The sequence below is a fragment of the Erythrolamprus reginae genome, chromosome 5, assembly GCF_031021105.1.
Source record: "Erythrolamprus reginae isolate rEryReg1 chromosome 5, rEryReg1.hap1, whole genome shotgun sequence".
NCBI classification, from domain to species: Eukaryota; Metazoa; Chordata; class Lepidosauria; order Squamata; family Dipsadidae; genus Erythrolamprus; species Erythrolamprus reginae.
In genome coordinates, this window is record NC_091954.1 from 25,965,278 (window position 1) to 25,981,813 (window position 16,536).

Here is a 16,536-nt window from a genome sequence, read left to right on the forward strand (position 1 = left end):
TTAATTCATGGGAACTCCCTAGAGAGAGTGAAATCAGACCTTTCTGTCACCATGTCAGTCCTTCAGGACCATGGGTTTTCCATCAACTTTGAAAAAAGTCACCTCCAACCTTCCACTTCCATTCCTCACCTGGGAGCCATTATTGATTCAAAATCTTCCCAGGTTTTTCTCTCTCCCGAGAGAAAACTCAGTATAGTGGAGTTAATTTCTAACATTTTATCTAATCCTTCAGTATCCATAGTTACTCTATCTTCTCTTTTGGGGAAGATGGTGTCATGCATAGGCATCATTCCCTGGGCTCGCCTTCATGCTAGGGAACTCCAGTGGCTTCTGTTGCCTTTTCAGAGATCGGGGCACAGCAACTCAAATCGACGCATTGTCATCCCACTGAGTGTTCGCAGATCCTTCAAGTGGTGGAAGTCTCCGGCCATGGACAGAGGATCCCCGTTCAGGTGCCCGGATCAATTTGTCATCACCACAGATGCCAGTCTATCGGGATGGGGCGCCCACGCCCAGGGGATGATAGCCCAGGGCACGTGGTCCCCGGAGGAAGCTTCCAGGCCAATAAATTGGCTAGAGTTAAGAGCCGTCTCCCTGGCTCTGAAGCATTTCTCTCCTCGCATCCCCAACCGGCACGTTCTCATTCTCACCGACAACATTGCCACAAAAAGCCATATCTGCAGGCAAGGGGGCACGAGATCCAAGGCTCTCATGAGGGAGGCCCTCAAGCTGGGCCTTTGGGCGGAAAAACATCTCCAGTCGCTCCTAGCCGATCACATCTCGGGGAGTCTCAACATCCAGGCGGATTGGCTATCCCGAGCAACGATAGACCCAGGAGAGTGGAACCTCCATCAAGACCTGTTCCATCAAATCACCCTCAGATTCGGCCTACCAGTCCTGGATCTCTTCGCGACCAATGCGAACGCCCAACTCCCTCGCTTCTATTCCAGATTTCCATCCCCGGGAGCGGAAGCGATCAATGCCCTCCGGAGTCCATGGCCTCCAGGCCTACTCTATGCATTTCCTCCAATTCCAATCCTCCCGGACGTGATTCACAAGGTCCTCACCGAGAGGGCCCGAGTAATCTTAATCGCCCCTCATTGGCCCCGCCGGCCCTGGTTCGCAGATCTCCAACAGCTGTCCGTCCAGGACCCTTGGCGACTCCCCGTTTCGGGGGATATGCTGCGGCAGGGGGCCTCTTTCCATCCAGACCCGGAGTGGTTCCACCTCACCGCCTGGCTGTTATCAGGAGAGATTTAGAGCTGCGTGGGCATGACCCTGATTCAGTGGAGGTCATTCTAAAGGCCAGAAGGGGCTCGACCAATCGAATCTACGACCACACGTGGTCCAAGTTTCACCAGTGGTGTCTTCAGGAAGGTCTCTCCCCTCTGTGCATCCCCATACACAGAATTATTTCCTTCCTTATGCAAGGTTTCCATAAAGGACTCTCCACCAGCACCCTCCGGCGTCATCTGGCAGCCATTTCATCTGTCCTAGGGGGCCCCCGCAGACAGCCTCTCCGATCCTTCCCTGAAGTTCAGGAATTCCTCAAGGGCATAGCCAACCTCAGACCTTCCAAGGTCCACAGGTATCCATCCTGGGATTTGCCACGGGTTCTCCACTCCCTCACGCAGGCACCATACGAACCCCTAAAATCGGCGTCCCTCAGGTACCTATCCTTTAAGGTAGCTTTCCTGGTGGCTATTACCTCTGCCCGACGCATTTCGGAGCTGGCTGCCCTCTCAATCAGGCAGGACCTTTGCCAATTCCATCAGGACAAGGTAGTCTTGCGACTGGACCCCACCTTCTTACCCAAGGTCAGTTCCATGTTCCACAGATCTCAGGATATTGTCCTACCTTCCTTCTGCCTCCAACGAGACCATCCCTTGGCAATTAGATGGCACACCCTGGATCTCACCAGAGCGCTGAGAATATATATCCAACGCACAGGACCCTTTCGGAGGTCAGAAGCACTTTTTGTAGCCTATCATCCCAGAGTCATGGGGGCCAAAGTGTCTTCAACAGTAATAGGCCGTTGGATCAGAGGGACTATATCTAAGGCCTATGAGTCGGCCTCCCTCTCAGTTCCAAGGAACATCACTGCGCATTCCACCAGGAGCGCAGCCACCTCGGCCGCTTGGGCGACTCAAGCCCCGTTGGAGGAGGTCTGCAAAGCAGCCACTTGGGCCTCGCCAAATTCCTTCATCAGGCACTACAAAATTGATTCTTACGCTTCAGCGGACGCTGCCTTCGGCAGAAGGGTACTCCAATCCGTTATCTCACACGATAGCAAGCTAATCCCACCCTAGGGACCATCTATTGGGTATGTCCCATGTGACTGCTGGACCCGCTCCTTCAGTACGGAGAATAGGCGTTGATTGCTTACCTGAACGCCTCTTCTCGTACGGTGAGCGGGTACAGCAGTCACTTCCCGCCCTTGTATGTGTCTTCTTTACCTTTCTATCTCTTTCTTCCTCTAACAATGAGAGTTGAACACTACAGAGCTTCACAACTGAGCCTAGTCTATGGATTCGCGAATTCTGGGGAAGGGGCGGATCCGGCAAGCTTTTTTAATACTAGGCTCAGTTCCACCGGATTGGACATGAGCAACCCATGTGACTGCTGTACCCGCTCACCGTACGAGAAGAGGCGTTCAGGTAAGCAATCAACGCCTATTTTACCGACCTTGGAAGGATGGAAAGCTGAGTCAACCTTGAGCCTGCTGAGATTCTATCTGCCAAACTGCTGGCAGCCAGTGATCAGCAGAAATAGCTTGCCGTACTGCACTCTAACCACTGCACCACAGAAGCTCTTCAAAGCCGTGCAATGGCTACCATAGTCATCACTAGATTTGAGCAGCAGTTTAGGATAATCCCCAAGTTACCAATAAAGGAGAATATTTGTATTTCATTGTTGAAACCAGGGGTCCTCCTTGCTGCTCTCTGAGCTTGATTGTTTTCTTGCAGACATTTCATTACCCAAATTAGGTAACATTATCAAGGACCAAGGATCCCTGAGTACCAAATTGTACAAAACACTGGCCTTGGGGGATGCTACCTGTTCAGAAGGCAAGGATGAGAAGAACTCATAGGAATTCAGAGGCTCAAAGTTAGTCTTTCTTGCCAGGGTTGTGTCAAACCTAAAGTTGGTGCCGAACTGTGGCCATTTTCCTTTTTGTAGTTTTCTCCATTGCTTCAGGGCTGACACATCCTGGAGCGAAGGTGCTGGGTGTGTGGGTTTTTTTGTGTGTAGCGATATCGGGGGTATTTTGTAGCCTAAATAAAAAATCAATTTCCCGGGAATCAAGGACGTTGGAGCAGTTGTTTGAAATGTGGACACTCAGGTCACCTAGCAAATGGACTGTATGCTTATTGGACTATGTGATTGGAGACTCGGGGGTGGAGGGGAGTGACAAAGTTTTACTTTTAATAGTGTGGGAACGTAGAGCAGGTTTTTCACCAGGAACATGCGTTCTTTGAGGAAATTTCACACCTTGGGGTTCTTATTGAATTGGATGAATTACTTGGAACTCTGACAGGTTGAGTCTAACTTGGAACTCTGACAGGTTGGTAGACTCCCCTCCCACCTGCTTGAGTCTTTCATAGTCTCCAAGCTCTGGCTAAGCACTTGAATGGAATCTCCTGCCCAGCACAAAGGGCAGATGGATAACTAAACCCATTAACTGATAATAAACTGTATACTGATGATACCATACCCCATACCGTGGAATATCTAACCTTGCAGTGTGACGTAGATGTTAAATAGAAAAGAGGAGAGACCAGAACCTTTTGTAAAAAGTTTGTTTTTATTTTTTAAGAAATATTCATACAAATGTGCATGTACTTAATGCTTCCCATGTAAAGGAGGCAAAAGTGTGGACCTTTCTCCTGTACCAGCACCAATTTTAACTGGTCATGGCCAATGCAAAACAGTGGTCACAGTCCTAATAGTCCAGAGCCAGTACAGAAGAATACCATGGTTAATTCTTGAAGTTTTTCAATGCAGGAACTCAAGTGTTTGAAAGGCTCTGAATTAAGCCATACCTGCACGAGGTCAGATATTAGTACTGTTATATGTACTATTCACTGTTGTAAGCCGCCCTGAGTCCCATTGGGATTGGGCGGCATAGAAGTCAAATTAATAAAATAAAATAAAATTAAATCCTATTCTTGATTTTAGTTATTCTAATATAATCCTTAAAAGAACTGACTATTTCCTGAGGTACATGAAGTACATAAGAGCAGATTTCTCCACAATAATGAAAACAATTGAATTCTGGGAGTCACAATTTTCATAGAAAATCGGTTTTAAAGAATATAACTTATTAATATTTAATGGCCCTTAAATATTAAATTAATATTTAATGGCACTTTGTTTTAATTTGATTTGTTGACTTTATATCTACTAAGAAATATTTTCAGACATGTCCATAAAACAGAATTGAACTCCTATTAATTCTCTAACTTCATTGTTATATAATAAGTTTCTTTTATTAATTTGATAACAGTAATGTTACAGTACTATAAATACGATGAATGCCAAATGTATCCTGTTTCTCCTTCTTAATTCATTTTTATAACTAGCAGGTTTAAATTGTCATTTATGAGTTTGGGGAATTAAAGTTTATTTTCTTGTCAGCTCTCTTAAAACCATGGTAATTGGTTTCTTACAATGTATTACTTTTTTTTTTTTTGCTGGGAGAAAACATTGCAATATATTAGGAACTCTGCTGTTTTATAGATGTAAACATATGTGAGCAACTTCATCCACATTTTTCTTTGAGGTGTCAGCTAAATGACATTGTTGTTTAGAATTTTCAAAAGAACAAGATAAGTGATGTTTTAACCTTGAACGTTTAGATATCTGTATAGGAAATGATTGGATTTAAACCAGTATTTTCTTGCAGGATCATTGTGATCTCTATTTTTCTTAATATATACAATGTCAATACATAAAAAGTGCACATACTGTTGAAGAATGAATCTATTAAACACGGCCCTAACTTTGTGAGATTGGATTCTGGAATCTGTTTATTTCTATCCAAAAAGAATAATATGAATTCCAACCATTTCTTGTTAATCAGTATCCTTCTGCAAAGAAGATAAGTCAGTTGTTTGATAACAGTAATGTTACAGTAGTATAAATACCTAAACAACGATTCAGACATCTTGTTGTCATTTGACTGATTATAGTAGAGAAAGAAAGAAAATGATTGTGTTGAGCAAGTTGCTTCTCTGATATTTGAACCTATTTATGTTGAACAATGAAAGTGATTTTAGGTCCCTACTTTCTGTTTTGAAGAAACAATCTTGAGTGGGGGGGAAAAAATGGGAAAATCTGTGATTATGCAAAGAAAACTTCCCTATGCAATCTTCATAAGGGGTATCTGTGTTATAATTTTGAAACCTGTGAAGAAATTTGTGGTTTTAGAAAAGATTAGCAAACACAATCTTGTAAAAGCTTTTGTATAGTGAACATACCTCCCTGAAGTTTAAGCTATAATCCATAAGCCTTGTGTTGGAACAGAATTCTTCATTGCTGCTTATTCCCTCTGCTGCTTCGATTAATTCAATAGCCTGGAAATTTAATGACTTGCAGTGAAGTGTTTTACAGTTAGGCACATTTTGAACCTAACATGTTGATTTATCCCTTCTTCCTTTCTGAAGCTTTTTGGCGACTGGGAGTCACACATGAGAAGGATCATGAAGCTGCTTGCCGGGGGTGGTCTGTCAATCACAGGATCACATGACATGTGTGGTGACTATCTATTCAGTGGCCATACGGTGATGTTAACTCTGACATACTTATTTATCAAAGAGTGTAAGTGCCTCCATTATTCCATAGAACAGCATATGTTATTTGATTAATTGAGATTACCTTCCCAGGATGCTGCCATTCATAAAGCTTTATACCTTTATTATATGTTTTTTTTAAAAGAAGTATCTTTTAGGTTATACCATCCCAACCCCCAAAAAATAAAGCAACTCAGACAAGATTTGTTAAGAATATTAACTTTTCAATTATCTAAAAATATACAGTATAGATCAGTGATGGTGAACATTTTCTTCCTCGGGTACCAAAAGAGTGTGCACGTGTATGCTATTGCACATGCATAATTCAGTGCATGGGGAGGGCAAAAACAGCTTCCCCCTGCCACTCGGAGACCCTCTGGAGGGCAGAAATGGACTGTTTCCCAACTTCTGGTAGGCCCAGTAGGCTCGTGTTTCTTCCTCCCCAGGCTCCAAAAGGTTCCCTGAAGCTGGGGGAGGATAAAAACTCCCCCCCCCCGGAAGTTTTCTGGAAGCCAAAAAATGCCCTCCCAGAACCTCTGTTAGAGCCAAAAATCAGATGGCCAGCACACACATGCATGTTTGAGCTAAGCTATGGCAATGGCTCGCGTGCCAGCAGATATGACTCTGCGTGCCACCTGTGGCACACATGCCATAGATTTGCCATCACTGGTATAGATTGATTCAACAATGTTTTGTAATTGCTCTATGTTATATTTGCTACATTGCACCTAGTCTATCTGTAAAAGTCTGTAGAAATTCTCAGTCATCCAGGTCATGGTTGTCCTAAAGATGCTAAATCCTTCCATTCCTCACTATCCTGTCAAAGCTGAAGAAGCTTCTTGGCTGAAAAGTAAAACATCTTCAAAACAAAAACAAGGAACAAAGATTTTAACCATATAGTACTAGTAGTAGAGTAGTAGATCCTTGGAACAAACTTCCAGCAGACGTGGTTGGTAAATCCACAGTAACCGAATTTAAACATGCCTGGGATAAACATATATCCATTGTAAGATAAAATACAGGAAATAGTAAAAGGGCAGACTAGATGGACCATGGGGTCTTTTTCTGCCGTCAGTCTTCTATGTTTCTATGTTTCTAAGTACTTGTTTCCCAGGAATGAGCTACAGGACTTCTTAATTTTCAGTAATTGCAAACAGTCCCCAATTTCCCCCCCCAAAGCTAGAAGTATGGAGTTAGCCAATTTATAATTGAAGCAAATGAAATTAGTTGCATTTATAATGTTGAAACAACTGGAGTAAAAACAACATCATTTTAGTTTTAACTATTATGCAAGTAATATCCTCATTGAACCAACCGCCATTCATAGTTATTCTGCTGAACAAGGGGGACTTAAGAACTGTTCCTTGTAGTAGCAGCCATCATCATAATGGTTCCCAAGTTTACATGATCAGAATCCAGGTACTTGTCAACTAGTTCATAGTTAATGACATCACCATATCCCACAGTAATGTGGTGGTGCAGTGGTTAGAGTGCAGAATTGCAGACTATCTACAGGACCATCTTCTGCCATATATCTGCTAGCAACCAATTCTCCAGGACCGTCTTCTGCCACATATCTGACAGGGCCCACAGGGTTGGCCTTCTCAGGATCCTGTCGGCCAAACAATGCCAAATGGCTGGACCGTGGGCGAGGGCCTTCTTTGTGGTGGCTGCGGCTCTCTGGAACCAGCTACCCCTGGAGATTTGTACTGCTCCCACCCTTCTGGCAGGCCTGGGGCTGTTGAGCTAAACCACTCAGCTCCGGCCAGAAAGAATGAATGTTTTTATTGAATGAATGTTGGGGATTTTATATTCTCCGTACTGAAGGAGCGGGTCCAGCAGTCACATGGGTTGCTCATGTCCAATCCGGTGGAACTGAGCCTAGTATTAAAAAAGCTTGCCGGATCCGCCCCTTCCCCAGAATTCGCTCAGTTCGCATATCCTGCGGTTGTATTGTGAATGCTCGTTCAACATTCTAACACCTTCCCTTCGACCTTTCCTTCAAAAAAGTAGTAAGATTTATTGTCTTTATTCAATTACTTGCACTAATTGCGCCAGCCGTTTAAAAGAAAAAAAGAAATAAAGCGGCTCGGCTTTTTTCCTTGGGAGAAGTTGCGGTTTCGTTTTCCCCCGGCGGTTTTGCCGGTTACGATTCCTGCGGCCGCTTGTGGATTCTTCTAATCCCTTGGCCTGGAGGTTCTGGTGCAAGTATTTATCATTGAATTATTGTTTTATTATTGTATACAAATATTTAAGGGCTTATAAAATACCTCCTGCGGAGTGAGACGCCTTCTAGTCTCCTGGACTTAGTCGATCGCTTTTCCCTTAAGAAATTCTACGGAGCGATTTTTTCGGCGCGAAGGCCTTCGCGCCCTTTTTTAAAATATCTAGGCCTCTCGTGTTGGCCTTCTGCCAGCCGCGTAGGCCTCAGTCCACCGCGTGGATCCGGGAGCGGGCCTTGGGGGTCCCAGGCTAAATTCTCCACCGGCTAAGCCTCCAACCAGAGTGCCTTGGTTTTACTTAATTGCAAAGTTTAGGGAGGCTGGCCCCGCTGGATTTGGGGGCACGAACTCTGGGTTTGCCCAGATTGTCCTCACGTCTCAGCAGCTTCGAGGCCTCGAAGCAGGATCCATTCCTCTTGGGAAGTCCTTGAAATCTTCTCCTTATAATTTAGTTATTGGCTCAGCCTTGTCTTCTGTTAATTGTCAGACTATGGCTACTTTTCCCAAGAGAGGCACAACTAAAGGTCCCAGAGAGGCCAGGCCTACAGGCGATGAGATTACTAGTATCCCCCAGGCCTCTTCCTCCTCTTCTCCAGGGGCCCGTCCCTCGACCAAGGTCACCAGGGCTGAGAAGAGAAGGGACCTAGCCCTACAAAAAATTCATGACAAATCAGCAAAACGTTTGAAAGTGCAGGCCCAAGTAATCAGTAGTCAAGACCCACCAGAGGCCTCTAGTCTGCCTCCTTCTGGGGTCCCTGTGTTATCTCTGGATGAGCCAAACCTAGACAGACCCCAACCTAACCTATGGGGCATAGGTCCAGAGGAACCAGATATTATTGAAGATTCCCCCCAGCCAGGATCCTCCCAGGCCTTTAGGAATTCTTCTGCCATTTCTGCTGATATTTCCACTTTACCTCCTGAGTTCCAATCTATTTTTGCTGTGTTGTCCAAAGCCATTGATGCCAAACTCTCCTCCATCAATGAGCTTCCTTTACCTCTTCCTCCTTCTCGTTCCTCCCGCCCCTTGGGTTCTTCCCCAGCGGTCAGAGCTCCTATTCAGGATGATTCAGAATCCTCCCAGGATGAATATGAGGATGTAGAGGAGGATGAAGACCCTTTCCAGGGCTTATCAGAGGATGAGGAATCCCAAATAAAGGTCCCTCCTCCAATTACTATTTTCCCTTCTCAACTATTCAAATCTCTCCTCCTCAAAGCTAGAATTTCTACGGGATTAGCAGCCCAGGAGAAACAAGCCTCCACTTCCACTGATCCCCCGGAGGAGAATTTACCTTACTTCACAGAGGAACAGGAGGATAATGAGGTAATTCCTATGCCTAAATTGTTTAAAGATGCCTTACTCAAACAGTGGGATTTTCCAGCCTCTGGCCTTAATCCCTCTACCAAGGACAGAAAGTTGTATAAACTCTCCTCTTCCTATGAAGAGCTTCTATCTTTTCCCAAACCAGATGAACCTGTCAAAATTCTTCACTCGGCAGCGGCTGTGCCAGGCGAGGCGGAGGAAGTCCTCCGTCCAGAGGACAAGCGCATCGAGCAAATGCTCAAAAGAGGATTCTCCGCTGATTCCTGGGCCATTAAAAGTTCTGCAGCAGCCTCCTTCTTCTCCAGAGCCATGCTGCTGTGGCTTCGCCAACTTCAACAGCACATTCCTCCAGATGACTTGAGAGGTCAACAAGACTTCAACAAGGTCTTTGCAGCTGCCCAGTACGTGGCTGATGCCACCTTGCAATCTACTAGATTTTCTGCTAAGTCTATTGCAGCTTCTACAACGGCAAGAAGACTCCTATGGATTCGCCCTTGGCAAGCGGGAGTTCGCCAAAAGTGGCAGTTATCCCAGGGCCCCTTAAAGCGCGACCTTCTCTTCGGTGATCTTCTGGATCCACTCCTCACGGAGACCACGGACAAGAAGAAGGTTTTGGGTCCAACCACGAAAAAGGTTACCAAAACGCAGTCCTTTCGTCGCCCAGGGCGCCAGCAAGACCAAGCGGCTTCCTATCAGAGATCTCCAGGTCAGTATTCCCCCCGCTTTCGTTCCCAAGGTAGGAACTCCAGGGGTAGAGGTTTTCGCTTCCAAAGGGGAGCTTCCTCTAACAGGGCTTCAAAAAAACCTAGATGGTAATCTTTCCTCCATTCCCATAGGGGGTCGCCTAGCTCATTTCGCTTCAAATTGGCGTCTCACCTCCAAGGACCCTTGGGTCATTGACACTGTTCAAACAGGCCTTCTTTTAGAATTTATTTCTCCTCCCCCTAAACGTTTTATTTCCTGCCCTTCTCCCAGGTCATCCTCAGATTGTAACCGTATGGAGGAGGCCATTTCTCATCTATTGTCCATTAGAGCCATTCAACCGGTCCCTTCCGGTCAGAAGGGCCAAGGGTTTTATTCCATCCTATTTATGGTTCCAAAGTCCTCCGGAGGTTGGAGAGCCATTTTGGATTTAAAGAAACTAAACCTATTCATCAAATATAGAAAGTTTAAGATGCACTCCTTGTCTTCTATTTTGGCCGCCATTCACTCGGGAGATTTCATGGTCTCCTTAGACCTCACTGAGGCCTACCTTCACATTCCTATAGCCAAATGCCACAGAAAATTTTTACGTTTTTCCTTTCAAGGCAGGCATTTCCAGTATAGGGCGATGCCATTTGGCCTTTCCTCGGCCCCTCGGGTCTTTACAAAGCTCTTGGGGTCCCTGGCGGCCTATATCCGGGCGTCTCCCATCCACATTTTATGTTATCTTGATGATATTTTAATTCATGGGAACTCCCTAGAGAGAGTGAAATCAGACCTTTCTGTTACCATGTCAGTCCTTCAGGACCATGGGTTTTCCATCAACTTTGACAAAAGTCACCTCCAACCTTCCACTTCCATTCCTCACCTGGGATCCATTATTGATTCAAAATCTTCCCAGGTTTTTCTCTCTCCCGAGAGAAAACTCAGCATAGTGGAGTTAATTTCTAACGTTTTATCTAATCCTTCAGTATCCATAGTTACTCTATCTTCCCTTTTGGGGAAGATGGTGTCATGCATAGGCATCATTCCCTGGGCTCGCCTTCATGCTAGGGAACTCCAGTGGCTTCTGTTGCCTTTTCAGAGATCGGGGCACAGCAACTCAAATCGACGCATTGTCATCCCACTGAGTGTTCGCAGATCCTTCAAGTGGTGGAAGTCTCCGGCCATGGACAGAGGATCCCCGTTCAGGTGCCCGGATCAATTTGTCATCACCACAGATGCCAGTCTATCGGGATGGGGCGCCCACGCCCAGGGGATGATAGCCCAGGGCACGTGGTCCCCGGAGGAAGCTTCCAGGCCAATCAATTGGCTAGAGTTAAGAGCCGTTTCCCTGGCTCTGAAGCATTTCTCTCCTCGCATTCCCAACCGGCACGTTCTCATTCTCACCGACAACATTGCCACAAAAAGCCATATCTGCAGACAGGGGGGCACGAGATCCAAGGCTCTCATGAGGGAGGCCCTCAAGTTGGGCCTTTGGGCGGAAAAACATCTCCAGTCGCTCCTAGCCGATCACATCTCGGGGAGTCTCAACGTCCAGGCGGATTGGCTATCCCGAGCGACGATAGACCCAGGAGAGTGGAACCTCCATCAAGACCTGTTCCATCAAATCACCCTCAGATTCGGCCTACCAGTTCTGGATCTCTTCGCGACCAATGCGAACGCCCAACTCCCTCGCTTCTATTCCAGATTTCCATCCCCGGGAGCGGAAGCAATCAATGCCCTCCGGAGCCCATGGCCTCCAGGCCTACTCTACGCATTTCCTCCAATTCCAATCCTCCCGGACGTGATTCACAAGGTCCTCACCGAGAGGGCCCGAGTAATCTTAATCGCCCCTCATTGGCCCCGCCGGCCCTGGTTCGCGGATCTCCAACAGCTGTCCGTCCAGGACCCTTGGCGACTCCCCGTTTCGGGGGATATGCTGCGGCAGGGGGCCTCTTTCCATCCAGACCCGGAGTGGTTCCACCTCACCGCCTGGCTGTTATCAGGAGAGATTTAGAACTGCGTGGGCATGACTCCGATTCAGTGGAGGTCATTTTAAAGGCCAGAAGGGGCTCGACCAATCGAATCTACGACCACACGTGGTCCAAGTTTCACCAGTGGTGTCTACAGGAAGGTCTCTCCCCTCTGTGCATCCCCATACACAGAATTATTTCCTTCCTTATGCAAGGCTTCCATAAAGGGCTTTCCACCAGCACCCTCCGGCGTCATCTGGCAGCCATTTCATCTGTCCTAGGGGGTCCCCGCAGACAGCCTCTCCGATCCCTCCCTGAAGTTCAGGAATTCCTCAAGGGCATAGCCAACCTCAGACCTTCCAAGGTCCACAGGTATCCATCCTGGGATTTGCCACGGGTTCTCCATTCCCTCACGCAGGCACCATACGAACCCCTAAAATCGGCGTCCCTCAGGTACCTATCCTTTAAGGTAGCTTTCCTGGTGGCTATTACCTCTGCCCGACGCATTTCGGAGCTGGCTGCCCTCTCAATCAGGCAGGACCTTTGTCAATTCCATCAGGACAAGGTAGTCTTGCGACTGGACCCCACCTTCTTACCCAAGGTCAGTTCCATGTTCCACAGATCTCAGGATATTGTCCTACCTTCCTTCTGCCTCCAACGAGACCATCCCTTGGCAATTAGATGGCACACCCTGGATCTCACCAGAGCACTGAGAATATATATCCAACGCACAGGACCCTTTCGGAGGTCAGAAGCACTTTTTGTAGCCTATCATCCCAGAGTCATGGGGGCAAAAGTGTCTTCAACAGTAATAGGCCGTTGGATCAGAGGGACTATATCTAAGGCCTATGAGTCGGCCTCCCTCTCAGTTCCAAGGAACATCACTGCGCATTCCACCAGGAGCGCAGCCACCTCGGCCGCTTGGGCGACTCAAGCCCCGTTGGAGGAGGTCTGCAAAGCAGCCACTTGGGCCTCGCCAAATTCCTTCATCAGGCACTACAAAATTGATTCTTATGCTTCAGCGGACGCTGCCTTCGGCAGAAGGGTACTCCAATCCGTTATCTCTCACGATAGCAAGCTAATCCCACCCTAGGGACCATCTATTGGGTATGTCCCATGTGACTGCTGGACCCGCTCCTTCAGTACGGAGAATAGGCGTTGATTGCTTACCTGAACGCCTCTTCTCGTACGGTGAGCGGGTACAGCAGTCACTTCCCGCCCTTGTATGTGTTTTCTTTACCTTTCTATACCTTTCTTCCTCTAACAATGAGAGTTGAACACTACAGAGCTTCACAACTGAGCCTAGTCTATGGATTCGCGAATTCTGGGGAAGGGGCGGATCCGGCAAGCTTTTTTAATACTAGGCTCAGTTCCACCGGATTGGACATGAGCAACCCATGTGACTGCTGTACCCGCTCACCGTACGAGAAGAGGCGTTCAGGTAAGCAATCAACGCCTATTTTATACTGTTTTTTGCTATTTATATTGTCTGTTTTATACTCTTTACATTGTTGTTCACCGCCCAGAGTCTGATAGGAGTTGGACGGCTTATAAATGTAATAAATTTAATTTAATTAAATTAATTCTGCTGATTAACTGCAGTTCACTCCTGACTGGCTCAAGGGTGACTCAGCCTTCTTCCGAGGCTGGTAAAATGACAATGTGCTGACTCTGTAAATAGCTTTGAGAGGGCTGTAAAGCACTACAAAGCAGTGTATAAGTCTTAAGTGCTATTGCTATGTGATTTCCATTTGCGACCTTCCCAACTGACTTCCGACAAGCAAACCCAATGCAGAAACCAGTGGGAGGTTGCAAGTGATGATCACCTGATGACCCCGGGCCACTTTGCCTAATGACAGCAACTGGGACTGCCAAAACTGCTGTGGTAAGTTAGCGTAGTCATATAAAATCATGCTTTGCTACTGCATTGCTTAGCAATGCAATTGCTGGTTTCAGTTATCACTGTTAATTGAGAACAACCTATACTGGCTTCTGTTCTTCATTAGCAAGAAGTGACACTTTTAAATTATTTGTCATCTCATAAGTGTTCTGTCGGGTTCTCTGGTAGACTCCTCCCAAAAATTCACAGGTACAAATTTCAGACACACACACGTTTGAAAATTCAAAACAAATGTTTTTTAGAATGAAAATTCACTTAAACTAAGCCCTCTTTTGGTATAGCAAAGAGCACTAGTCTCCAAACAAACTGGTAATTTGTACAAGTCCCTTATCAGTTCTGAGATACTTAGCTTGCAGCTGTGAGGCAATTCACAGTCCTTCTTCTTTCACAAAGTGAAGCACACTTTGCTCTGGTTTAGTTTCAAAGCGGGGAAAAATAAGCACACAAAAGGTCAAAGTCAGTAAAGCAGTCACGAAACACAACGATCAGATAATCCTCCACAATGGCCAAACCCACAGGCTGCTATTTATAGCAGCCTCACTAATTACCACAGCCCCACCCAACCACAGGTGGCCTCATTTTCTTTGATAATAATCTCTCAGTTGTTGTTGCCTATGCATTGCTCTCCACATGCGTGGCTGTATCATTAACTCTTGTTCTGAATCCAAGGAGGAGCTAGATAATTGATCTCCTTCTGAGCTGTCTGCCCCACTCTCCTCCTCCCTGTCACTCATGTCTTCTTGGTCAGAGGAACCTTCATCAGCAGATTCCACCCGAGGGCAAAACAGGCCTGCAGCATGTGGATGTCTCCCCCACATCCACAGTCCTTGGGGCAGGAGCTAGGCCAGAGCTAACCACAACAATAAGATACTGGTCTTCCTTCACCAATAAAAACTTCCCATCAGCAGAATGTGGGGGAGGAAATTTTATTTCTTGTACGCTCCCTCCAAATCTGCTCCATAAGGTTGGAAAGACCTCTGTGGAGTACATTCTAAAGAATTTCAAGATCAGGAGGAATAATTTCTATTGATTCCATGCAGTCATTTTTAGAATATGCACAGAGAAATTAATTCAGGGACAGAAAGTGCATAAATGAGATTAACCCCAAAAATCAAGCTGTGCTATAAATTGAACATTTTATTTAAATTACAAAAATTAGCAATCCAATTATTGCTGTATATAGCTGACTTGTTAAAATGTCATTCATGAAAGTACTCTACAGGGTCAACCGAGCTTGCATTTAAAATGGAATGCTTATAAATTAAATATCTATTATTAGATATAATAAAATATTCATAATAAATGAAGCATTAATACCGAAAGCATTTAGTTCACCCATAAAAAAATTTTGTACATCAAAAATTGCATCAATTGGTAATCATATTCCAGTAAGAGGGAATTTTAATATTTTTCAAGGAGTAATAGGAATGAGAGATTAATCCTTTATTTTATCCTTAGAAAGTCCATTCCATTCACTTGCTTTGATCTTGATACTGTTCCAAACTTTGCAAACTTCAATTTGAAATGCTATGGAGGTTCAACTCTTAGAAAAGTTTTTTAACCAAAGTATTCTCCATTCTTTTTGCCCTTCCTCAGTAATACAGCATGGCAGAGCCTTATAAATTACACAAGAGCATAAATTGCCAGAGAATAGAAAGAAGGATAAATATCTTAGTTACTCTTTTTCCCCAAAAAAATATGCTGGACATATACTAGCCCTCTCAACTTGGTTGGGGAAATATATGGGTTTGGAAATAGAGAATTTGTAATCCAATATTTGGATTATGAAAAAGCAAGCCAACACTGTAATGACATTAAAAAATACATATCTGCAATTGAGATCTCATTTGAATGGTGACAATCTTTTCCAAAAAAACTCCATGTTTATCAAAGTGGATTATCAACTCCCAAAATTCATGAGCCAGCATGAGCCATAGTTCCCCATTCCTCGCTTAACAACTCTTACAGTCAGCAAATTCTCCCTTCATTTGATTTTGAATCCCCCTCTACAAAGCATCTATCCATGAGCTACGAAGAATTAGTCCAGACCATGTTCTTTATGACAGCTCCTCAAGTATGTGAAGATTGCTGTTATGCCCCTTGCTTTTCTGCATATTAGTTGCAATAAGCACTTAGGCTTATATACCACTTCATTGTGCTTTACAGCCTTTTATAAGCGGTTTGCAGAGTAAGCATATGGCCGTCCACAATCTGGGTCCTCGTTTTACCAATCTTGCAAAAATGGAAGGCTGAGTCAATCTAGAGCTGGTCAGGATTGAACTGGCAGTGGAGTGCAGCGCAAGCCTGCAATACTACATTCTAACCACTGCACCACCATGGCTCACCCGCATTCTACTTGGGAATGATCTTTTCAGAATAGCAAACCCTTTAATTTCTGTGCATGAAGATATTTTGTGTTGTAAGTGATTCATGAATTAAGGCCCCTGTGTTTTTCCTTATTTTCAGATTCACCTCGGCGGTTCTGGTGGTATCATTGGATTTGCTGGTCTCTCAGCTTAGTCGGGATGTTCTGTATTCTTTTAGCTCATGATCACTACACTGTGGATGTCGTGGTAGCTTACTACATCACTACAAGACTTTTCTGGTGGTATCATACCATGGCCAATCAACAAGTGAGTTTCTT

At 45.3% G+C, this 16,536-nt stretch overlaps 1 protein-coding gene across 8 annotated transcripts in view; it reads left to right on the forward strand.

Moving 5' to 3' along the window:
• SGMS1 (sphingomyelin synthase 1) overlaps nucleotides 1-16,536 on the forward strand; it is a 140,683-nt gene that overhangs the window by 114,794 nt on the left and 9,353 nt on the right. For all 8 annotated transcript variants that reach the window (XM_070752254.1, XM_070752250.1, XM_070752253.1 and 5 more), the window contains 2 exons: nucleotides 5,667-5,820; nucleotides 16,359-16,525. In XM_070752254.1, coding sequence (XP_070608355.1) covers nucleotides 5,667-5,820; nucleotides 16,359-16,525 — 321 coding nt within the window. The remainder of the gene's footprint in view (nucleotides 1-5,666; nucleotides 5,821-16,358; nucleotides 16,526-16,536) is intronic.